At 40.6% G+C, this 26,224-nt stretch overlaps 1 protein-coding gene and 1 pseudogene across 2 annotated transcripts; one reads left to right on the plus strand and one right to left on the minus strand.

The window, feature by feature from the left end:
• Positions 1-2: 2 nt before the first annotated feature.
• On the minus strand, positions 3-24,903 carry Cfap263 (cilia and flagella associated protein 263). Of its 2 annotated transcripts, XM_004843131.4 has the most exons (9): positions 24,689-24,903; positions 20,664-20,790; positions 19,941-20,102; positions 18,180-18,335; positions 17,256-17,336; positions 14,653-14,808; positions 10,146-10,253; positions 1,438-1,593; positions 3-154 (listed from the first exon to the last, which is right to left on the minus strand). In XM_004843131.4, the coding sequence occupies exons 1-9, from the start codon at positions 24,787-24,789 to the stop codon at positions 68-70; spliced, it is 1,134 nt and encodes a 377-aa protein (XP_004843188.1). In that variant the 5' UTR covers positions 24,790-24,903; the 3' UTR covers positions 3-67. The 2 variants fall into 2 exon arrangements, with proteins under 2 accessions (XP_004843188.1, XP_004843189.1); XM_004843132.4 differs by lacking the exon at positions 19,941-20,102.
• On the plus strand, positions 21,502-22,730 carry LOC106009250 (putative G protein-coupled receptor 160; annotated as a pseudogene).
• Positions 24,904-26,224: the final 1,321 nt, after the last annotated feature.

The following is a 26,224-nucleotide window of genomic DNA, read 5'->3' on the forward strand; positions in this document are numbered from 1 at the left end:
CATGATTAAAAAGAGTTGAATGATTTAATGGATCACTTTTTGTCTGCAAGCTGTGACTGACCCCTGGTTATTTCCCAGAGGTGAAATCTGCCTGCAACTGCTCATTGGTTGTTTTCATTCTATTCCAAACCTTGCGGTAGCCTTTTAAGGACATCTGCAAAAATGAAAGAGGGAGAGGGGAGAGAGGTCACTTAGTGTGTCCATTCTAAATGCAACCTTTGTCCAGCCCTGCTGATGGTACAGGTGACTTTGTGGGAAATAGTGCCCTAACCTGCACTTGCTGAGCAAGGGCCACCAGGGCCGCACCTGCCAGTGAGACTCTTCTAAAGAATGTGTTTCTGTTCCGTAAAGAAAAAAAGTGCAGGGTTTTGCTGCAATTCTGCTCCACTTCTCAGTTCTAGATTAACAGGCCCATGTTTGACCTCTAGCTTACTCCCTGCCATCAAGTGACCACAGCAAAGGGAGAAAGAAACATGGAAAATGGAGCCAGGACCTAGATGTGAAATACCAACCCCATTTCCCAAGCAGCCTAACTGGGTTTTTGTTTTTGTTTTTGTTTTTTGTCATTGTTGTTGATGTTGAAGTATGAGCATTGAACCTGGGGCTTCACACATGTTAGGCACAAGCTCTACCACTAGGCTACATCCTGGCTCACTTTGCTTTTTAATTTATTTTGAGACAGAACCTTACTGTAAGTCACTAAGTTGCTAAGGCTGGTCTTGAACTTGCTGCCCTCCTGTCTCAGCCTCCCAAGTAGCTGGGATTACAGGCAGATGCCACTGCATCCAGCTCTCTAACTGGATTTTAAGCTACACTATGATGCCTTTTATGGACCTCAGTTTGCAACCTGACTATGGCAGTCTTGGTGTACTACTTATTTCTGAAACAAGCATGTTGTTTTCATGCTGCCCATTTCTCTTCTGCAGCTCACAAGGAACCAGGGTGTTCTCTGTGTGTTCTGCACCATACTCAAAGGCTGTGGAATTCGTCAACTCAAAGACCCACAGCAATTATGTAAACACTTGGACATGGATTCTAAATGATATTTAAAATCCATTATTTTTTTATTGAAAAAGCTGACTTTTTCATGTATGCAGTAGCAATCACTAAATTAACCATGGTGTGGAAAGATTCAGAAGTTTCTAGAATTCATTAACAAGCAATTAAAAACACAGTATTACTAGAGTATCTTCCTGATACTTCAAAAGACTGTGTCCCTAGCAAGGAAAGTTTTTGAAAAATCATCCTTCATTTTGGTTTAATAGTTAAAGCAATTGCTGAAATTTCTCACAGACATGCTATGTCCAAACATCTCTATAATATTAGCCAAAAAATAAAATTCTAAACAAAAAAGTGATGGCATAGAAGACTGGCCAATCCTATCAACAAGGTTGTGTCAACAAGACTCAGTCTTGTCTTGGGGTCTCTGGAACTCACCTCTGCAATCTCCACTTTCCTCTCCCACATCTTGATGGTCTTCTCCAGGTCGCCGTTTAAGATCTTCTCCCGGACATACATCATCACTGGCGGCACCCGGAACTCGGCCATCTGCTTGTGCAACTTCTTGTTCAAAGCCTCTGCTTTGGCCCGGTCCTGGGTTGGAAAGGAAAGATTACCCCAGGGAACCTTAACGGCTTCTGCTTTGAGGACCTGCTGGCCCTACTCTTTCTCCCCACAGTATCAGTGAAGTTCTAAAAATAATGGTTAAATTTGAGAAGGGTAGGGAAATCACAAGATTCTTTTTTTTTTTTTTAAACAGATTGTGATATTTTAATCTAGCTCAGAACTTTCCCTTCCCTTGTCTCTGTTTTCTTCCTTTCTCTTACCACATTTCTTATTTCCTTTCTTTCTTTCTCTCCTTTTTTTAAGGAATATACTTATTTTGATTTCTCAAGTTTTTTGTGTGTGAAAAATTGTATTTAATTATATTTTGAGTTCATCAGCCTCAATTCACTTTCCTGTTATAAAATACATATAAGAATACTTGCTACTTTATGCATACAGTTCACTAGCATTAATTATATTCACATTGCTGTGCAACCATCACCACCATCTGTCTCCAGAACTGTTGTATCTTCCCGAAGTGAGACTCTGACCTCTTTAACAATAACTCCCCATTTTCTCCTCTCCAAAGCTTCTGGTTACCACTATTCTTTCTGACTCTATGAATTGACTCTTGTAGGTATCTCATGTAAGTGAAATTGTACTGGATCTGTCCTTTTGTGACTGACTTATTTCACTTAGAAAAATGTCGTCAAGGTTTACCCATGGTATGTATCATGTGTTCCCTTTTAAGGCATATGTGTTGTGTGTACATACCACATTTTATTCCTCTATTTATCCATGATGAACACTGGGTTTCTTTCATCTCTTGGCTAATGTGAATAATCCTACTATAAATATGGGCATACAAAAAAATCTATTCAGGTTTCTGCTTTCAATTCTTTTGGTCATTACCCAAAAGAATTACTAGAACCTTAGGTTAATTCAATTTATTTATGAATCTCTCTTTTTAATTTTTATTTTAAAAATTATCACAGTAAAATTAGTCCTTTTAATTGAGTAGACTTTTAAAAATTAGCATTATCCTTTTAATTTTTATTTTACCAATTGCTTTGGGTAGGCAATACATTTGAAAAATAACGTGTTTAGGCCAGCGTGGTGGTGCATGCCTGCAATCCCAGAACACTGTGACACTGAGGCAGGAAGATTGTTTTTAGTAACTTAGTGAGACACTCAAAAAAGTTTGTTAAAAAAGGAGGCTAGGGATGTGGCTCAGTGCAAAGGCCTTGAGTCTAATTGCCAAAACCACAAAACAAACAAAAAAAATGTCCAAACATCTGTATTTTTAGTCCAAAAAGCAAAATTCTAAATGAAAATGTTGAGGGCATGCAACACTGAGTCAAGATGCAATCTCATCTTGCGATTCTCAATGTACTATAAAGTTCATGGTGACAAACTCCCATTATCACTCATGAAAGTCCCCTTCCCAGAAGCATGTACTACTTTTAGGTTTTGTATAGCCTTCCAGAGGTTCATGTCAATAAAACATATATTACTCTTTTTTTTCTATTTTTATTTTTTATTTTAAGAAATACAAGTTGGGGCTGGGGATTTAGCAGTGGTTCTGCCGCCTGCCTTGCAAGTGCAATGTCCTGAGTTCAATCCCCGGTACCCAAAAAGAAAGAAAGAAATACAAGTTGATATTAATAAAGAAAATATAAAAATACTCTTCAATAAAAATTTTAAAATTTCACAACAAAAGAGAATAACAATGGTTAAAATATTGTATATCATGATCTTGAAAGAACAGCCAAAAATGTTACTCATAGTACAAGTCAGATGAATTTCACTTTTAGCTTTTTTCACTCAAATTTTTTTTTTTTTTTTTTTTTTGGTACCAGGGATCAAACTCAGGTCCTTCCGCTTGCGAGGCAGGCAGCGGAACCACTGAGCTAAATCCCCAGCTTTCACTCAAATCTTGAAGCTTCCTCTGTATCAATACATGATTTATGCATTATTTTTGACAGCTGCATGATTTTCCATGGGTGTGCATCATAATTTAAGAAGTCCCCTATGAAGTCATAGCTTTTCCTCGCTTGCTAGTATAACAAATAATGCTGCAATTACTAATCTTTTTAGTATAACTCACATTGTAAATATGCAAGTTTATCGGTAGGACCAACTACTTAAGAGTGAAATTGCTTGTTCTAGTGGTTCTCACCAGAAGTGATTTTGCCCCCAGGGGATATTTGGCAATGTCTGAAGACATTTTTGTCATAGCTAGGGAGATACTTCTAGCATTTGGTAAAGCCAGGGATGCTATTAAACCCCTGTACTACACCAGACAGCCCCTCCAAAAGAAAGAATTATCCAGCCCAAAATGTGAGTAGCTCCTCAGTTGAGTAACCTTGCCCTAGCATATGTGCATGTCCATGTTTGCTAATTAGTGCTAAATTGCCCTCCATAATAATCAAGTAATTTAGTTTTTTACAGCAATGTTTGAGACTTTCCCCCTATTCGCTCATTAAATTCTTATCAACTCTTGGGCCAGGGATTTAGCTCAGCGGTTTCGCCCCCTGCTGCACAAGCGCAAGGATCACAGTTTGATCCCCGGTACCAAAAAAAAAAAATTCTTATCAACTCTAATCTTTGTTAGAAAATAATATCCCATTATAGCTTCATTTTGTATCCTTCACCTTATGGGTGAGGTAGAATATTTTTATACATTTGAGAGGTTTTAGCTTTCCTGAACATTGTTTAAAACCTCATTTTTTCTATTAGTTCATTTGCTCATTAATTTGTAAACTTTAAAAAAGATAATTCATTCCTTGTAATTGGATATGGTGGTCCACACCTATAATTCTAGCTACTTGGGAGCCTGGGGCAAGAAGAGCAAAAGTTAAAGGCCAACCTAGGAAATTTAGCAAGACCCTGTCTCAAAATAAAATTTTCTAAAAGGCTGTGGATGTAGTTCAGTGGTAGAGCATTTACCTAGCATTTGTGAGGCCCTAGATTCAATCCCAGCACCCCCACATACATACACACACTAGTTCTTGTGGTGTTAGATATATTTATCTTTAAACTTTGCTTATAGATTTTGCTTTTAACTTTGTTATTTGTCTTTACCTTTGTTTATAGTTTTTGATTTAAAGAAAATTCTTCATATTTATATAACTGACTTTATTGATTTCATGCTTTCTAGTTTTATATTTTGAAAGGCTTCTTCATTCCAACATTATAATAAAATCTTCCCATTATTTTTTAGGACATCAATAGTTTTATCATTTATATTTAAATCTCTGATATACCTGACTTAATGTCAGTATAAGGTATAGTTCCACTTTTATTTTTTCATTAATTGCTACTGAGTGACACCTAATCATTTATTCAAGTATCTAGCTGTCCTTTGCTTAATGCAATGACACCTTTATCATAAAGATGTCAATACCAAAACTTCATCAGACACTTGATCACATACATATCATATATGATCTATATTGGGCTAACTATAGGACCTTATATATTTTTCTTTGAGCTTCCAGTCTATTAATGAACATGTTTTAAATAATGTAACTCATAGCACATTCAGGGCCTGAAAGATCTAGTTTTCTTATTTACATACTAACAATTTTATGGATATTCACTTATTCTCCAAAGAAATTTTTTTTTTTTTAGTACCAGGGATCAAACTCAGGACCTTTCGCTTGTGAGGCAGGCATGGTGCCACTGAGCTAAATCCCCAGCCCTCCAAAGAAATTTTTGAGTCAGTTTATTTAGATCCTAAACTCTGTTGGCATTTTCACTAGAATACCTTTATTTCACAAGTCCACTTAAAGAGAACTAGTATTTTTATGATGTTGAATCTACCTTACCGAGTATTGCCTTTTAATTTCTTGCTTCACAAAGTACAATCAGGTCACTGTATCACCTGAGAACTGGTGCAGATCAGTTATTAGGCAGGCCAGTTATTAAGGAGAACTCACCTGAAACAGCAACCATCCCTGGTTGTCAGGGAGACTATGTCCATGACCAAGGCTTCACCCTCTGAGGATCAACATCAGAGGATACTAGCATCAAGGAAGGCAGATTTAATGGCCTAGTCCTGCCAACTCACTGAATAATGACAAGCACAAGGAAGGGGTGGGTGATTTTCCAGAGTCACTATGTATTATCTAAAATGTACACCTTTCAACAACACTTATAAGATATGGAAAGAAAGAGGAAAGTGTAATACACACAGGCAATATAAACTGCCTTTGGGACAGTCCAGATGGTGGACTTAGCAGACAGTCTTCAGGGAAGCTATGCAAAGACTCAACGCTATTTCAAACTTTAAAGACTTAAAGGAATGCATAAGGTCTCATCAAATATAGAATATCAACAAAAAATAGAAATTAAGACAACCAAATTGAAAATCTAGTATCTTTCTCAATATGATAAAGGAAAATTTTACTAGATGGAAACCAACAGTAGATTTAAACTATCAGAAGACAGAATAAGTAAACTTGAAGATAGCCTGATAGAGATTATACAATATGAAGAACAGAGAGAAAAAAGAACAAAGGAGAACTTAGACTCAGAGAAGTGTGGAATACCACTGAGCATATTGACATACATGTAATGGAGGTAACAGAAGACAAAGAGGAAAAGAAAAAGTATTCAGAGACTCAAAAAACTTAAAATTCCCTAAATTTGATTTTTTTAAAAATAGCTATATATACACTAAGAATTCAACAAATTCCAAGTAGAATAAATGCAAAGAAATCTAGCCCCAGACATATCAAAATGTTTCATGACAAGGTAAAGAGAAAATATTGAAAAGAGCAAAAGAAAATAAGTCATCACATTTGTTTTAATTTTTAAAAAACAATTAAGAAGCAATAAGATTAACAGCTAACTTCTCATAAAAAACAATGGAGTCCAGAAGGCAATGGGATGACATATTCTAAGTGTTGAAAAGAAAAAAAATGTCTTATATCTTGAAAAATGATTTTTCAAAAATAAAAAAAGCAAGAAGTACACAGCAATCTTTCCTAATGCCGTTAGCCAATAAAAGGAATCAGGACTCCGGAGAAATGGCTGTTTTTTGAATTGGAGTGGGGATCAGTCAAGGTGAGTCTAAAGCATCTACTAGTGCCAGAAAGGCAGTAGAGCTTAAGGAGAAATAATGCTACATATAATGTGATATTCTGGATGGAATCCAAGACAGGCAAAGGACTAGGTAAAAAACTAAGAAGTATGAATAAACTATAGATTTTAGTGGATAATAATAAATCAATATTGGTTGGTTAATTATACATATTTTATTAATGAAAATGTCAAAATAGGAGAAACTAAATACCGGGTATAGGGAATCCTTTGTACTAGCTTCACAATTTTTTTGTAAACCTAAAACTTCTAAAATAAAAAGGTTCTTTTTTTAAGAAGTAACAAAGACATTCCCAGAGAATCAAAAATCTAGAGAACTTGTTGTTAGTAACTTGACTTACAAGAAATACTAAAGAAAGTTCTTTATGTTCAAAACAAGTAACACCAGGCAGTAACTCAGAATCCATATTTTAAAAACAAAGGTAATTACATTGGTAATTATAAAAGGGAGTATAATCACATATTTCTTTTCTCAACTGATTTAAAATTCAAGTATAGTCAGGGATGGTGGCACATGCCATAATCCCAGCACTTTGGGAGGCTGAGGCAGGAAGATTGCAAGTTTGAGCCCACCTTGGGCAACTTAGCAATTTAGCAAGACTCTGCCTCAAAAAATTAAAAAGGGCTGGGGATGTAGTTCAGTATAAAGGCTTTTGGTTCAATCCTCAGTACTGGGGGGAAAAGCAAGTGCAGAGAACAATGGATGTGAGTATTTGGGGGCCTATAACACATGTAATATATTTGACAGTGACAGCACAAAGAGGGGATTTTGAAATAAGCTGTATTTGAGTAAGAAACTAGCATCAAAAAAAAGAAACTAGCATGAGATGATAACTCAAATCCATGGGAAGAAATGGAGAAAACCACAAATGGCAAAGAAAAGGAAGGTCGATATAATATATTCTATGAACAAACTTCATCTCCTTTCTACTTTCAGCTTTTGAATCCCTTTCTCATAACATTTAAAAAGTTAACTCAAAATGGGTTGTAAACCTAAATCTAAAAGCTAAAATTATGTAAGTCTCTAAAGAAGACAGGGAAAAATCTTCACGACATTGGATTAAGCAAAGTTTCTTAGCACCTTTGTCACCAAAGCACAAGTGCAGAAGAAAAAAAGTAAGCTAGGCTTCCCTGAAATTTTAAAAGTTTTATGCTGCAAACAATACAATCAAGAAAATAAAAGAAAACCAAAGAATGATAGAAAATATTTGCAAATCTTATATCTGATAAGAAGAACTTCAACCAGAATATATAAGAAATTCTTACAACTCAATACAAAAAGATAGATAGCTAATTAAAAACTAAGCAAAGGACTTAGGTAGACATTTCTCTCTCTAAAAAAAGAAGGGGGGGACCAGTAACCAGTGAGCACATGAAAAATGCTCAGTGTCAATAGGCATCAAGATACTACTTCACACAAATTTGGACAGCCATAAAAAAACCAAATGTTGGGCCGGGAATTTAGCTCAGTGGTTTTACCGCCTGCCTTGCAAGTGCAAGGCCCCGAGTTCGATCCCCGGTACCAAAAAAAACCCAAATCAAAATATTGGCCAAATGTACAGAAATTGAACCATCATATATTATTGGTGAGAATGTAAAGTGGTACAGCTACTTTGCAAAAATATTTTGGCAGTTTCTCTAAATGTTAAACATAGAATTACCATAGGAACTCACAGTTCTGTTGTATGTAGGTCCAAGAGAAAAGAAAACACACAAAAATTTGTACAGAAATATATGAGCATTATTCATAAGAGCCAGAAAGCAAAAACTCATATGTCCATCCACTGGAAGAATGGATAAATAAACATGCTCTATCCATACACTGAATATTATTCAGCCGTAGAAAGAAATGAAGTACTGACATGCTGCAACGTAATAATATTGAAAATATTGTTCCAAGCTAAAGAAGACAAGGGCTTGAGTGTGTCTTAGTGGTAAAGTACTTGCCCCAGATTCAATGCCCAGCATGTGCACACACACACGTATACACACACACACACACACACACACACCCCTGAACAAGAAAACTGAAATGTACTAAGCAGTGAATACCAAGCTTTTAAAGGCAGTTTTGAGTTTTACTTGGAATCTAATCACTACCAATTCAAGGTAAAAACGAGTAAAATCCTGCACAGAGAGAAAGCATGGGCTTCTCTTTGTCACCTGCCACTCTGTACTAAGGCTGGATTTTTTGTAGAAGATGTTGTTCTCCATCAAGGACATGATGTGTAGCCAGGAGTGGTGGTGGACACTTGTAATCCCAGCACTCTGTGAGGTTGAGGCAAGAGGATCATAAATTCAAGCCCAGTCTGGACAATTTAGCAAATGATTGAGACCTTGTCACAAAACAAAAATAGAAAAAGTGTTGGGATGTAGCTTAGTGCAGAGACCCCATATTCAATTTCCAGTACTGAAAAAAAAAGGATATGATATGGATGACATGACAAAACTGAGTCACATGGAGTGATCCTATGGCTTCTTGGCTGTTGCAGGTAGGATTGGGGCCATACACACTGATGGGGCTGCTTCAGATCCATTCAAGATAATAGTACTAATAATTGTTCTAATAGCTTCAGAAGTATGTGTGGTCCCACTGAATCACCCCACAAGGTCTGTGTCCTCTACTTCACACATGTGGGAAAGTCTGATCTTACTAAAAGGTTCGTTCAAGGCTGGAAGCTGGCAGCACCAAACTGAGGCCAGGCTTTTTTACTTTAAGCCCAGTGCTTTCTCTTCTACCCTCCTAAAAAGATCCTCTTTGGATCATATAATAAATTATGTTAACCTTTATCTCAAAGTTCAGGAAAAGTAAAAGATTGTATGTGCATTCAGCTACATATGCTGGTAGATGTGTAGGGAGCTCTACTGACTCTGCCTACCTTTTCATGCTCACCACAGGCCCTGGAGTGAGGGACAGAGGGACAGAGGTCAGGGGTCCACTATCCCTTAGATGGTCTCTGAAATAGGCTGCTCACATTGTATGCATCCATTGCCCCAATGGATAGTTACATCTTTAAATAGTACACACTCTCTCTCCTTTGTGTAAAATATATTTTGGCATGCATACTTTCTCTCATATTAGTTACGTGATCACATAAAATATACATTTTTTTGAAACTGAACTTTGAATATCATACTTTATTGGCCACTTAAAGAATTCTTGGGTGTTACTTGGATCCCATGAAATTTTTAATTTGTGAGCTGACTCTAGAACTTCACTCAGAAGTAAATGAAGGGGCTGGGGACTTAGCTCAGTGGTTCCACCGCCTGCCTTGCAAGCGCAAGGACATGAGTTTGATCCCCGGTACCCAAAACAAACAAACAAACAAAAAGTAAATGCAACACAACTGGGCTGCACATCTATCTTCTGCTTTGATAGTTCAGAACTATTTTGACTTTTGTGGTGTAGGCTTCTCAATTTGGCATGGATCTCAGAGGACCCTGACTCAAGCCCTTGCAGACAGGAGACAAATGTCCTATTTTCCCTCTCCTACCTCCTCTACTTGTAGGGTTTCTCTTTGAATTTTTTCAAGCAGCTCATTTCTCAGCAAGATCTCCTTGTCCAAATTGTTGTACATTTCCATTGCTTGGTGAAGCTTGTTCTGAAACACATCAACACAGCAAATTATGAGCTACAAAGACCTCTCAGAACTGCAGGAGGTGTAGACAGAGAAAATAAAACCACTGGGGAACCTGGGTCTGCCTCTCCCACAAATGCCCAGCTTTTGAGAATCCTAGTCTCTGAGAAGCAGTGGTGGGGGAGAGAGTCTCCAGATCTTGTCCTCAGCCCTGAAGGCAGAGTGGTCAGATTTACCAAGACCCTAATCCTGCCTACTTCTTACTCAGGGAAGCTTTGGGCAAGTCCCAGACCTCTTGAAACTTGGTCTGATCTCCTTATAGGGGGCTTACAGAGAATACATCTTGGTGGAAAACTGAGCACAGTGCCTGGAACAGGGAGGACATTTGACAAACTACCTCTCCAGGATAGTGAGAGAGAAACACTCCACAGCAGGGGACTGGCTTTTCAGGAGGTGAAGCAATTTGCTCAAGTTCACAGAGAAGGGAGAGCCACGACTTGAGCTCAGCACGTGTGATTCCATAGTTCGTGGCTCCTCCACAGTTTCAATTGCCTCAGGAGGCCACGCCAGCTTGGGATGGGGGTGGGGGTCCTGCAGAAGCTGCCTTGCAGATTTGCCTTCCATAATCTGTCCTATACCAGCTCCCCCAGGTCACTGCTTCTTAAGATTTGGATCACTCTCTCTCAGCAAGGAATCAACCAGAGAAATTGGGAAATGCTCTGCTCGGCTGAGGACTAGGTCTAGGGAAAGGCCAATGATTTCAGGGGGCTTATTCACCCTGAGAACCCACCCGCCCTGCACCAGGCACTGGTCAGTGAAACAACATAGCCTCTGCCTTCTGGAGGCTGCTCACAGCCCAGGCAGAGGTGGCAGGCAGTCAGATCACTGCGAGAAGACTGGTAAAACTGCAGCTTCCCAAGGTGTCTAGATGCCAGGACAGGGGTCGGGAAGGTTGTCCTGTGAAGGAATACAGGGAAGAGAGCTGAAAGGGTGAATCAAGAGCAGCTCCAGGAGGAGGGAAGAGAGCAACATCTAACCTAAGGAAAGAGCCTGAGGGAGGAGATCTATAAGGAGCAAGAAGAGGGGATGAGTAAGCCTGGGTGTCAAAACTTAGACACAGCAGGAAAGCCTGGAACCACCTGCCTGGGGGACCTTAAGACCCTGGGGCCAGCCCCCCTTCCTTCTGCCCCCACCTATAAGGCTGGTTTCCTGCTCCTTGACCTGCACTTACTTAAGTGAGATCAGATGAAGGGCCAATTGCAGGGCAGAGAGGCACAGGAGGACTCTGGTCACCAGCCACTCAGATGGGAGGACTGGAGAACAGAGGGAAGATACAGAGAAGGAGAGAATGGAATGCGAGGCCACAGAAAGGTGACCACTGGCTCTGCTGTGGCAAGCTCTTCACAAAGCCGTGATGAAAGCTAAGTGTGAGATGATCTGTTGAGACATCAGTCACTTGAGGCTGCTGCCTAAAAGGTACCCATGTTTCCACTGCAGGGTACTAAATGACCACAGACCTTGCGGCTCAAAGCAACAGAACTTTCTTTCTTTTTTGGGGGGGGGGGTACCGGGGATCAAACTCAGGTCCTTGCACTTGTGCAGCAGGAGGCGAAACCACTGAGCTAAAGCCCCGGTGCAACCGAACTTTCTATGGGTCAGAAGTCTGGTGCAGTGTGGCTGGATTCTCTGCCCACAATCCCACTGGACTGAGCTCAAAGTGTCAGCAGGGACTATAGTTCTTATCTGAGGTTCAGGGTCCTCTTCAAGCCTACTCCTTGTTGGCATAATGCATTTTCTTAAAGTTCTAGTTCTGAGGTCCCTGTTTTCTTTCTGACTGTCAGCAGGAGGTGGCTCACTTTTTAGAGGCTACTCTCAGTCCTTACCATGTGACCTCCTTTATCTTCAAGCAGTAACGGAGAACTTCTGGCCCCAAAAATTTCCTTTGTGCTTCACATCTCTGACTTCCTCTTCCAGAGAAACTGCTTTCAACAGGCTCATGAGATTGGGTCAGTCCCATCTAACATGATCTAATCATGTAATAGACAGAAAGGGACTGAAGCCATCGCATGCACAGTCCTGATGAGATTATACAGGGTGTGCACCAGGGACAGGAGTCTAGGGACAACTTAGAATACCACCTTCTGCAGGGCCCTAATCAGTAATTTAGCTAGTCCAGAGTGATTCACTGAAGCTGTAGTCACATAATTTCACTCTACTAGACAACACCAGGCAGGCTTGAGGGCATAATGTCAGAGAAAAAGGTCCCTCTTTGACTCAGAAAAGTCACAGAAGAGGTCACGCCTGTCTTGTGCTAAGTACTGTGCCCTTAGCACTTGGCACTGTGCCTGGCATACTGAAATATTGGTGCTTTTTCTAATAGAGGAAAGTTATTCTGCATGTTTTTAGCAAGGTCTCACCTTTGGTTGTTTGATATTTGTATCACAGTGGCCCCTTCTGTCACCCTCCCACCCCAACCAAACACACACCTGAACTGCTACTGTTTGTTGCACAATATTGGCTGAGCACCAGCTCTGGCCATGTCCTGTCCTCAGGGCTGGGGACATAGCCCAGACCAGACAAAACTCCATCCTGTGTTGAGACACGAAAACTTTCCTCTGACAGGTGAAGCATCTCAGCCAGATGAAGCAACTCCCCCAGCAGAGCACTATTTAGTCCCAGGTGAGGTCCAACTCCACAAGTCATAAGTATTCTGAGACCTGGGATGAGGCAGAAGAGCTCCAGCCTCTCTCTCATCCCATTGTGTGTGTCACCTTCAGATCCTGTGGGACATGTCCCCCCAGTTCCACCATCTGTTTACCATCACATGCAGCAGGCCTATAGGGCCCAATGGCCACTGGGATTCCAACTAGAATGGCTATTTGGCCCTCTGTAGCCTGTTTTATTGCCACCCCAGTACTGCAACCAATCAGCACCACGAGCTCAGACCCAACCTGCAGAGCTCAGGCTTGCAGCCTGGAAGTTTCATTTTATAGACCAGTAGTCCCTCCACTCCCCAAACCCCGCAAGACCAGACAGGCTCTGTGCTACTTAATTGATTCACAGAATAAGATCAAGTCCCAGTGTGACCTCACCACATACTCCCCAGCTTTCCAGACAGTGAGGGCCTGGGAGTCCTGGGGGCTGGTTTCATCTTGCAATACGAGTGATCAGATAATAAGTGCAGATGAGATAAGCTACAAGTGGATGGTCTGTTGGACAATTATGACACATAAATGTCAGAATGCTAGCACAGTATTTTCTATGTACTTTCTGCCAGGGGAAGGCTGCTGAGTGGGACACACATTGGGCTGGGAGTCCTAGCTTTGTTACTTATGTGGGGCTTGAATGGCAAACAGAGTACTCTGCATCTTTCAGCCTTGGATTTTCCATTTGTAAAAAGAAAAATGTGAAACACAAGCCTGGTCTGAACATATTAACATTCACAGTTTTAAATGATACTGTGTGGGCCAAATGATCCCCTGTGAGCTCCCTAGGCCCACAGACACCACTGCCACCTGGGCACTGGGCTGGGAGTCAGCAAATTTTTGTTATAAGAAGCCAGATATTAAATATTTTAGGGTTTTCAGGCCCAGAGGCAAAATTGTGGCTATTATGTAGTTACCTATATCAACAAGAGGAAGAAAAACCCCCAAATTCCCACAAATGTTTTATTGATGACATTAAAATTATAATTGAGCTGGAATCCTAGCTACTCAGGAGACTAAGGCAGGAGAATCACAAGTTTAAGCCCAGCCCGGGCAACTTAGTGAGACCCTGCCTCAAAATAAAATTAAAAAGGGTGAGGGATGTAGCTCAGCACTCCCTAGTTCAATAGTTTGCTGACTGCTGGATTAGGCGGTCGCTAGAGGGTGACTGGGGAGGTCTGGTCTACCGCAGATAGGCCTTATTCATGCCCACAGTTCCTGCTTAATTATTAACAGTGCCTCTTTTCTCTCTCAAAAGCATTGCTTTTAGATGATAAATAATTTACTAGCTTTCTGGTTTATAGGTAAGACTTTTTCTTTCCAGGCTTTTAAGTGGGCAAGTGCTTAATATATTCCTAAATTAATCAGGGCCCTAAAAGTGGTCAGCTCTCAAAACACTGTGCATAAAAATCACCTGGAGAATTAAAACAAAACAAGATGCATGGCCCTCACTCTCTAATTCAATTAGCGGGGGTGAGACTTGGGCATTGGTATATTTTTTAAAGAGAAAAAGCTCCTCAGGTGGTTCTCAGGTATGGCCAGAGTGGTGTGGGTACTCGGGGAATTTTCGGAGACATGGCTTTGTCCGGAAAAATTGGGGGGCAGGGAGGGACACTTAAGTGCTGGATGAAACTGCAAAGTGCACAGGAACATCCCTGTGGCCAGGAAGGATGGTGCAGGAAGCCTGGTGGGGGTGCCAGACACCGGGTGGGCCTTACTTTGTAGGTGCTGAGGACCTGAAGGGTGTTGCCAGATGCCAGCTTCAGCTGAATCAGTTCTTGATTCTTTGCTTCAATCATCTCTAAGAACTGAGCATTCTCGATGTTCAGCTGCTGAAAGTCAACTTCATGGAGGGCCTCTCCTACCTCTTCCTTCTACAGCTCAGAAGAAAAGATGGTATGTTCAGGGATAGCTTCCAAATGAAAGGCACCCACCTTGCAACCTGGAGAGACCAAGTCATCATTCAGTCATTTAACCAACATGTACTGGGCACCCGCTTGGAATCAGGCATGGTGCCAGGCTTTGGGGATTGAGATTTGAGTGAATATATATGAGTGTTCATGGATGGGTTGAAGATACTGAGTCAATGGTGTCTCAACAGTGTGGTCGCAGGGATATGGGGAGGAGAACACAGAAGCCCCTTGGCCAGGCCAGGGGAGGCTTCCCGGGAGCAGGGGTGCTTAAACAAGGCTGTGAAGGAAAAGTGGAAATCAGGCCATTTACAAGTCATTTTTAAAATCTAGAAACCCAGAAAAAGCAGCCTATGTATTCCCCTCCTTTGACTCTAAGACATTTCTGCAGGGTGAGTATCTTAGTTAATGGGCTTCCCTCCCTGACCTGGCCCCACCTCCCCTGACCCACCAGGCCCATGCCATCTTACCTTCGTAGTTGCAGTAGCCCACCTTGCAGTTCCCCTACCCCTGTTCTCTGCTTGAACACATGAGCTCTGGGGACTCTACCTCTTCCTCCCCCAAACAACACACCTTAAACCCAAATCAACCTATCCCTCTAGTACCAGTGTGTCCAACCTGTTTTCCACACCTCTCTCCATTGAGCCTTTGTCAGCTTAACTCTGTGGCCCTTGTTACTCTCTCCTGGCCCCACTTTCCCCTAGTCGTAAAATGACAGGGTCCACTTCTGAGTCATCTCAGGGCAGCCATGGCATGCAGGCTGAAGGTCTTCTATCTTCTCCCCGTTTCCAGCATCAGGGCCTTTCATTTTGGTACCGGGTATCGAACTCTGGACCTTGTGCTTTTGAGGCAGGCAGCAGAACCACTGAGCTAAATCCCGGCCCCAGGCCCTCTTTAAAATGCCTGAGCTCACATGAACTCCTGAGGACCAGGAATCACCATCTGCAGGCAGCTCTACCGGGAAAAAATTCCTTCTCTGATGCCTCCAGCCTCAGTGCCCTCAGTGCCCTCCCCACTGGTGTGTTTTGCTCTTCCCTCCTGGGCCCTCTCTACTTGAGCCTATCTGTCCCAGGCCTTCTGATGTGGTTTGCATTCCCCTTTGACATCATCCTTCATTCCACCTGAACTCTACTTTCCTTCTAGAATTTATTCTTTCACGTATGGCACTCACACTGGGACACAAACCTACAGGTTGGGGCTCCTTAGAACAGAGTAGGGCAAGGCCAGCCCTTCCTCAGTCTGGGCACTGTTTTTAGAAAGCTACTTGGGCCACACAGCACTGCCTCCGTCTGAGCTGACTTTACTAGGTACTCTGTGGCTGTGTCAGCCTGTACTTGTACAGATGTTTGGGAGGATCGAAGTGGAGGATCTTACATTTGTCCTTAGTCATGTTGTTAAAGTTGTCTCCATTTGCTGAGGTCTTTCTGGATCCCAAGTCAATCAAGCAAGATTCTGCAGACAGCAATTCTCCTGCCTGATTTTGTGTCACTGTCTGTGGTCACCTCTGATACACATGTCATAAGTACCCATATTTGAATTAATGATAAAAACTGAGCAGGAGGGGCCGGGGATTTAGCTCAGTGGCACCGCGCCTGCCTCACAAACGTAAGGTCTTGAGTTCGATCCCTGGTACAAAAAAAAAAAAATTGAGCAGGAAAAGGATGGAGCTACGTATCACTCTGGAGGCCTTGAGGCACATCTGCCTTACTGCCTTTACCCAGGAGTCTTTGCATCAGCTGCTCAGAGTTACCAAACCACAGTATAACTGTGCCACCTCAGTGACACTCCCCTAAAGGCCAAGTATTTCATGAGTGTCTTTTAAACCCAAACCAACCCTGTCTGCAGAAAACCCCTGCATAATAATGGTATGAGTTTCTTATGGTTGCTATAACAAATTACCACAAACCTAATAGCTGAAAATAATGCAAATAAGTTATTTTACAGTTCTGGAAGTCTGAAGTCTGAGATGGCTTTTAGAGCTAAAATCAGGATGTTGGCAGGGCTGCTTTTCTTCCAGCAGCTCTAGGGGAGAATGCTTCCTTGGTATTATGAGATTCCAGAGGCTACCTGCATTCCCTGGCTCTTGACCCCTTCCTCTGTTATAAATCTCACCACTCTAATCTCTGCTTCCTTTATCATATCTTCTCTCACCCTCCTCCCTCACTCTGATAAGGAGGGCGCTCACACCCAGCCTAGCTAGGTAATCCAAGATCATCTCCTCATCTCAGGGTCTTTAAATTAATCACTTACCATGTAAAATAACTTATTTACAGATTTCAAGGATTAGGACAGAGACATCTTGGAGGGAGTACTATTTATTCAGCCAAAGGAAGAAAGGAAGGAAGGAAGAGAGGGAGGGAGGGAGGGAAGGAGTGAAAGAGGAAGGGAGGAAGAGAGGGAAGACCACATACCTGCCTCAATTGTAAAAGCATTTTTTTCCTCTGAACTTGTAGAGAAACATTTTTCAAACGTAATTTATCCTTCATATTATCCTAAAAAATAGAGGCATATGTTAATCGATTTCTTTTCCCCAGTTGATTTGAAAAATAGATCTAGGGGCTGCAAAGCAAACCTTGGCCCTAATATTCGGTTGTTTATTTTCAGACCCTTTTACTCCTGTCCAAGCTGAGGCAGCGACACTCACTTCACTCATGCTTGAGATGCAGAGGAAACTGATTGCCCCATGCACATTTTACATTGCTTTTAAATTCAAGATTATTTGGGTAGAGTGCTCCTGTAGGGGACTTTCCTGACAAAATGATCTCATGATTCTTTGGTCTTTTATTCTCATGATAGTTTATGGAATTTTTGTTACTCATCATGTCAGGGTTAATAAACCTACTTAATTGTCCCCCGGATCCAAATCTTGACATCCTATTAAGTCTCTGGAAATGAAGCCATATTCCCTTCTAATTCTCCTTCCTTTCCCATGCCATCAGGAGGTCTATCTCCTTATAACAAGGAAATGCAGACAGCTTGAGATTTACCTGTCCTGCTCCATGCAGTCACCTGACTAGCTCTGCCTCACACCATTTTCAAGAAAATACTTTAAATCTTGAAACAAATAACAAAAATGAAAAAGAGGAAATCGATCTGAGATACTATTAATATTCATCAGGCCTAAATGATTTTAGCCTTGGTAAGCATGAATTTTAAACATGCACATACGAAATAAAAGACACACACACACTTTTGGAGATGCAAAGAATCTACATATGTGGGCAACACTTATGGTGGACCAAATGGAGCTAGGCTGCCTCACGTGGAGTCATTTCTGTGTCGTCACTGTATGACTCCATTCTCCCTTTTGGAGCTCTAACCACCTGCCCACTCACCCTCTGGTGGTTCATGTCTTCAATATATTTCATCACCTTCTGAGTAGCCAAGATACTCCCTTTCTTCTTGGGTATGGTTTTTAGAATATCTCTTTCAAATTCATGCACTGCTTTCTGAATTTCAGCCCATCGAATTTCAGCTTCTTCAAGGATTGCCTAGGAGAGGCAGTATATAAAAGAAGATAGTTTCTAAAATCTTTCAAGGACATATCCTCCAAGGAGACCTATCTAGCCAGGTGCTCAGCTACTTATCTTTGACAAAGGGCCCAAATACTTTCGCGGGAGGGAAGGTAGCCTTTTTAACAAATGGTGCTGGGAAAATTGGCCATCCACATGCAAAAGACTGAAGCTAGACTCATATTTCTCACCATGTACTAAACTAAAATCAAACTGGATCAAAGATCTAAATATTGAAACAAAACACTTAATCTGCTGGAAGACAAAGTAAGTAAAACTGAAGACAAAGGTGGAGGCAAAGACTTTCTGAACAGAACCCCAGTTGCACAAGAAATAATACCAAGAATCAACAAATAGGATCACATAAAGTAAAAAGCTTCTGTACAGCAAAGGAACAGAGTGAAGATACAACCTACAAGTGGGAAAAAAATTTTACCAGCCACTCCTCAGAAAAAGGACTAATTACTAGAATATATAAAGAACTCAAAAAACCAGACCCCCCAAATTTAGAGATCCAATAAAAAATGGGCATATGAAATTAATAGACACTTCTCAAATGAAGAAATACAAACAGCCAATAAATACATGAAAAAATGCTTAACATTGTTGGCCCTTCAAGAAATGCAAATTAAAACAACATTGAGATTCCATCTCACTCCAGAAAGAATGGCTATCAACAAGAAATCAACCAATAACAAATGCTGGAGAGGCTGTAGGGGGAAAAGGAACCCTTCTTCATTGTTGATGGAGGTGTAAACTATGGAGACCCCTCAAAAAACTAAAAATGGAAATTCCCCTTCTAGGTATCTTCCCAAGAGTTAAACACATCATACCACAATGATGTATGCGTACTCATGTTTATAGCAGCAAAAATCATAATAGCTAAATCTTGGAAGCAGCCTATATGTCCATCAACAGATAAATGGATAAAGAAAATGTGGTATTTATCCATAAAGAAGGATAAACTTGAGTCATATGTAAGGAAATAAATGCACCTTGAGACCATAATATTAAGTGAAGTAAATCAGACACATAAGCTTAAATATCACGTTTTCTCTTATATGAGAAACTCAATATAGAAAGTGCAAAACAAAAGACAGACAATAGGAAAAAAAGAGAAAATAGTTATTGTAATCCAGCATGGACAAAGTATCTAAAAATTTACCTTGATTTAGTATAATTGTCTTATGTGTTTTATATGGTTTTTAGCCTGTTAGTCTGGCTGTAAATGTCTATGTATGATAATTAACTTTATAAGAACTTATAAGATAAATAAATAAATCTGATGCTGACAAAAAAAAGCAAAGAGGTGGAGGGGAAGGGGAAAAAAAGAATTGAGATGTGTTATGTACATGTGCCAATTCCCCACAATGAAAGTGATTATTACATACTACAAACATGTACTAAAAAAAATTCAAAATTTTTAAAGTTTAAAATTTGTTGCCTTCTCAAGCAAGTGGCAAGTTCTGTAAAGGGAGGTCTACAATTTGCTTTATCCTACTAGTGTTTCTTCCAAAGTACCAACAATAGCATGGACACATCACAGGTACTTCTCAATAAAATGGAAGCAGGGGATATGGATACCTCATGGTACTGCAGGTCTCGTTCAGCATTAGCCCTCACATGCCTTATTTCATCCTTTGTGTCCTCCAGCTCTTTTTTTACAAGCTCAAGTTTCTGGTCCACAGTGAGACCTATTACACGGTCTGTATCTGGGCGGGACCTGGACTTACGCCGGCCTCTTAACTGCAACCCAAGAAAGACAAAGCCATTGTCGAGGAGGACTTGGTAATTAAGCAGTCCAATGTAGGCATCAAAATGATCCCTTAGGGATGTTAGACATTGCCCTGAATAAAGCCAGGAGAACAAACTCATGGTGAAATGATGCTGGATATCAAGCCTGAGATAACATTTATTTCATAAGTCCTAAGGTCCTACACTAAATGCCTCAAAAGCCTATGTTTGACTGAAATGAAAGCAAATAAGGGAAAAATAACTTGACAGTAGAAACACTGTGAGCCCCCTGTGTAGATTAGCATTCAGCCAAGCTCAGGGGAAGCCCAGAGCTCAGTGGCTCCTCTTGAGGCGCAATGCTTAATAAAATAGAAAATAAACAAAAATTTTAGATACTTTAGGATTTAAGGCAAAGGCACCAATAGATGATGCAGGAAATGTGTGGGCTTCAAAGTAGGTTTGACCCTACACAAATACGCCCTTTGAGATGAGGCTCCACACAAGGGCCCCTTCACTCCTTTATGTAGCTGGCCAGGTCTTGAAAAAAGTCAAGTCTCCCAATTCATTGTGTACCTGGGCGAATTCTGCTGTTGATATTTTAGCATCAGATATCTGTAAAGATTGCTGATCCCTGGTTTCCAATTTAGCGTAATATTTCTCAAACATCTCTGTCTCTCTTTTGAGACCAGAGTTTCCATAGCTGCAAGACAAAGGGAATTTAAATAAGTTCTACTAATAGAAGTTTACACCCCAAATGACTAGTCCTTAACATTTGTTGGCCATGTATGTCCTTCTGCAAGATAGATAGCCTCTTGGTATCTTATTTTCTTCACCTGTTAAATGAAAATTAAAATAGCACCTACCTTTTAGAGTTTCAACAAGGAATGCAAAGAATTTAGGACAGTTCTTGGCCACAAAGTAAGTGCTATTTTCAGGGTCCCTGCGCGGGATGCGGGGCTTGAGCTCTGGCCTGGTGGTTTCTGCTGGCAGACTCCGGAGGAAGATGGGACCCAGAACCCCGCGAGGAGCGCCAGCAACTCAACTTCCAGAGATAACCCACACCAGCATAGGATAGCTTACGTAGCATTTTGGCATAGTAAAATGAAATGCAAGGAACCAACAGTAACATAATTGAAGGCAGCAAAATCAAAATAAAATAGGATCATTGGTTAGGAAGACTCTCTGGAGAGACTCATCTAGTCATTCCATCCAGGCCTCCTCCAAGCAACACCACTTGGAAGTTGTCAGATTGGCAGCTATGCTTCTGTGTCCTAGTACCACGAACCTGTGATGGAACTTTTTCAGAAAAGGTCAAGTTAAACTATAGTATGTGAATGGAAATTAAAGTGAAGCAGTATTTTATCATGTATTTTCAGCAGGTCGTCTTTTTTTTTTTTTTTTGGTACCGGGTATCAAACTCGGATCCTTGTGCTTGCACAGCAGGTGGCAAAACCACTGAGCCAAATCCCTGGCCTTCAGCAGGTCTTGAAATTTAAAAATATGACATCTTTTTCTTCAGACAGCTGCTCTGTTCAGAACCAGTTACATCAAACAAATCAGCCTCTAGATGCTACTTTTCTGTTGTTCTTGATTGCACTTGAGAAAATATTACTAAATATCCTCACACTAGGAATGAGAAGAAAAAACTGCTATCAAAATTTTATGGAATGTTTCTGTGTTTCATTAGCATTTGCTGATTTTTTTATTTTTGGTAAACATTTCCATTATATCCTGTTTCAGGGATTTTGTACTTTTAGGTATTAGGTTTACTAAATACCATACCTGTCTCTTTGCACAAATTATTTCCTTTACTTATAGCTTTTTGCATTATCCAGTCTTCTTAATATCTTGTATAGATTATTGCCTGAATTTCTGTAAACTCACTAAGCTATCATCTAAATGTCAGAAGATGCTTTATTTCTTTTTTCTTTTTCTTTTTCTTTTTTTTTTTTTTTTGGTACGGGGAATTGAACTCAGGTCCTTGTGCTTGCACAGCAAGCGGGGAAACCACTGAGCTAAATCCCCGGCCCCAAGACATTTTATTTCTTTGCAGTAATTTTGATTTGGATTTTAGTCCTTGCTTATGTTTTGAGAGAACCAGGTATCTACCAAAGCCTGAAGGCACAGAATATTTCTTACCAATGTCCTGTCTATGTCAGCATTCAGAGTTACTGCCTGTCACTTTCCATGATGATAATTTCATTTATGGCTTTTTTAACTTGTTGGTCAGAACTTATTACCTTGGTACAGGCTATTCAAATAACTTCCTATATGAATGAGCCTATCTTGTATTTTCCTTCTTCATCCCTCCCTAGTTGCATTGTAAACTCTAAAAGAATACTCTTGCCCAAGCTCATTGTCTGTTTTCTTGGTACCTGGTTACCATTTGTACTGCTTCAGGTATTCATTCTTTTACTTAAAGTACAGATTCCTGCATATATTGAGTTGAGCATTCCCTGGTTGTACTTTGTCAATAGTTTTCTCATTGCCACCATTTGTTGGTTTAATTGTCACAAGCTTTATTTAAGAAATACCTCATTACCCTTAGATCCATTTGTCAACTGGAAATGCTGCTTCGTTCCACTTACAATACATAATTTTGGACAAATTGAAAGGCCTATATCAGTAATAATTTGTTAATATGTTACCATCTTAAAACTAAACCAATTATAATAAAAATCATAATCTTAGAAACAGGAAAGAATGGTGACTCAGGACATACCAAAAAGTGGCACTAAACTGAAGCTCTTTTTCCCCTCTAATCTTTTATACTTTTCCAGCATACTTTTGGGGTTACGATATAGTTTATTAAATGTTGTCTTTGAAAAACAAAATAATGCCAAGAAGTTCTTATGCCTATTAGGGCTACAGTATAAATAAATTTGTTATTAATACAAAAGTGAAAAAAATTAAGTACTATTTAAGACTTTAATATCTTTATTATGTTTAATGAACCTCAAAATTCAGAACATTGGTATTAAATTGAAAATTCCTGTTACTGGTTTCATCTTCAAGTACCATCTAACCTATTTGTAAAGTTCTTTCTAAGTCACTACTTTCTTGAAGTTACACACACCCACCATCTCCAGATGTTTCCTTTGGTTTATATTTCTTAGCTAGTTTATTTCCAACATCCAGTAGTTGAAAGAATCCCCTGGAAGTTTATCATAAACCGTGGAAAACTTTGAATAACCATTTTTAAACAAGCAAGGATAACAAATATAGTTCATCCTGTCTAACCCAAGATTATGATCTTTTTAACTTCTTAAGTTCTCATATATATAACTTACATGTTGTCCATACATATGTGTGTCCATAGTACACACATCCATATATACAGATATACGTGTATATATATGTATGTATATATGATAAAGAATGGCTTTGATGCTTTCATATATTATTGTGGTAATTCTTTTTTTTTGGTACCGGGGATCGAACTCGGGACCTCGCACTTGTGAGGCAGGCGGTGGAACCTCTGAGCTAAATCCCTGACCCTGTGGTAATTCTTGTTTGGCTGAATTTTAATATTAGTAAGGAGGCTGACTGGAAAAAAGAAAATATAAAAGTGTCTTGCAAGCCAGGTATGATGGTGCACGCTTGTAATCCTGGCAATCTGGGAGGCTAAGGCAGGAGGACTGCAAGTTCAAGCCCAATCTGAGCAATTTAGTGAGGGCCCCATCTCAAAAAAGGGCTGGGGGTGTAGCTCAGTGCAAAGGCCGTAAGTTCAATCCCCAGTATCATACACAAAGTTATGTTCTCAATGTAGCCTGTGGAGTTGCTTCTGAGTCTGAGTCCTAGCATGAGCACATATTAGCTGAGTGAATTTAAGAGACTTAACCTTTGTGTTACTCCTCAGTTTGCTGTATCATATAAGGTCATACATGCAAAATGCTGACACAATAAAAAAATCAAAATGGCAGCTCTTATAATAATGCCTCAATTCTGGCCTACACTATAGATACAAAGAAGTAACTATTAAACTGCCAGAGCTAGGATACTCTGTGTGAAAACCAGTAAGTTATACAATTACAATTAACCTCTACTACATCCTGCAATCTTGATAGTCAATCTACCTGCTATAGTAGTTATAAAACAGACTGCAAAAAATAAACAATACTGGCTGGGCATTTTTTACTCTCCATCTACTGGCTTACACCCTGCTTCAAGCCCATGGCTGCTTCACAGTAAAATAATCTGAATGGTTTGTCTATTCTGGTGCCATATTAATATTATTGTAGAATCTTAGTATTGGGAAGGACCATAGAGGTCACCTGGGGCAGAACAGGGAAGATGCTAGGCACACAGTCAGGCACCAGGCACACACCAGGCTAAAGCTCCAGCTTCACCAATTACCCTCTGGGCTCTCCACCATCAGGTCTGCCCCCCACCTCCCGGCCCCCTCAACCCTGTCCTGACCCCATCAACCATGTTAGCTCAGTGACAGTGGACACGCAGAGGTAACCCCTACTTGAGTCTCTCCAATGACCAGTGTGGTCTTGGATAGTCTCCAGGCTGGACTCAAGGTCCAAAGTCAGTTGGTCAGGTGAAGGGTTCATGGTGAGCAACGCTGCCCACAGAAGCCGGCAGGCAGATACCTGAGTTCCTCCACCAGCCCACACAACTGGATAACAGGCAGCTCCCTCTCTTCCCCTGTCTGGTAATCAGGGTATACACTGTCGGAGTCCTCGTCAGTCATCTTTCTGCTTAAGCGGCCCTAGCCAGCCAGGGCCGATCGTGTCCAGCAGCCCCTGGTGCGTCAGTCAAGGGGCTATCCGGCTGCATGTTGCCCGGACGACCGGACGGACGCCGAGGGAAGGGGCGGGGCTTCTGGAGACTCCGCCAAGCCCGCACCCCCTTATCCCTGAGCTGATCCGAGCAAGCGGCTAGCGAGGTTGTCGGCCTGGCCCAGACACCTAAGTGCGTTCAATTTCACTTTTTAAATACGTAGTAATTCTTAAATCGATATCAATAATAGCAGCTACGATTTGCTCAGCACTTCCTGTGTCTTGCACTTTGATGAGCAGTTTATGAAAATCCTTACAACATTGTAAGGATCTATTTATAAGATCTATTATTCTATCCGTTCCACAAACCAGAAATCTGAATCTCAGAAGTTAATTAGATTTGTCCGAATATCCACCTGCTCTGTTCACCACCTGCTCCTTTATTCATGCTGTGTTCTCCCTCTCCCTCTCTCTCTCTCTCTCTCTCTCTCTGTCTCTCTCCTCTCCCTCTCATCAACATCTTGCATTCCTGGAGGGAAAAATGTGGCTAATTATAAAATGAGTATAAATTCAAGAGACATATCTAACTAGACACTGAATATCTACTGTGTCCTTAGCATCCTGAGGCAATGTGCAGCAAAGACCATTCAGCCCTCAAAGGGCTTCCTGTTAAGGGAGTTGAATAGCCCCCAAGCAAGCTGTTGCAGCCTGGGGTGATGAAAGCACCAACAAACCTAATGCCACTGTACACCAAGGAGTGATTAAGATGATAAATTTTATGTTGTGTGCTTTTCAGCCCCAATTTTTAAAAAAACGTAAAGCAGTGAAACAGAATGTAATATTTTTGTTTGGCAAGTGCAAAGTTTAGTTCATACATGTGATATCTTACTAAATTTGAATAATACCTTTAAGATTGAAATTTACTTTTGTATTTGTTTGGGAGTGCAATTCCTTCATTTCAGCTCAGTGAATTGCATTTTGGAATTCTGGCCTCTGGAACTATAAGGGAATAAATTTGTCTTTAAGCCTCAAAGTTTGTGACAGTAGGTTGAAACAGTCACAAGAAACTAATACAGCTAATAAGTTAACAAAGAAGATAAAATGAAATTATTTAAAAACTCAATTGAGCTAAGCACAGTAGCACATGCCTTGGGCAACTTAGCGAGACTGTCTCAAAAAAACAAAACAAAAAGCCCTTAAATGATCCAAAAGAAAACAAGAAGAAGCCAGGCTTGGTAGTGCATGTCCATAATCCTAGCACTCTGAGAGCTGAGCTAGGAAGATCAAATGTTTGAGCCCAGCCTGCCTGGGCAACTAAGAGACTTTGTTGGACCCTGTCTTAAAATTTCAAAAAGAAATGTAAAGTGTTGGGGATGTAGGCCAGTGTCCAGGCTCTGGATGAGAGAG

The sequence above is a fragment of the Heterocephalus glaber genome, unplaced genomic scaffold (assembly GCF_053883595.1).
Source record: "Heterocephalus glaber isolate CG9 unplaced genomic scaffold, H.glaber_assembly_v1.0 deba00000071, whole genome shotgun sequence".
In the NCBI taxonomy this organism is placed as follows: Eukaryota; Metazoa; Chordata; class Mammalia; order Rodentia; family Bathyergidae; genus Heterocephalus; species Heterocephalus glaber.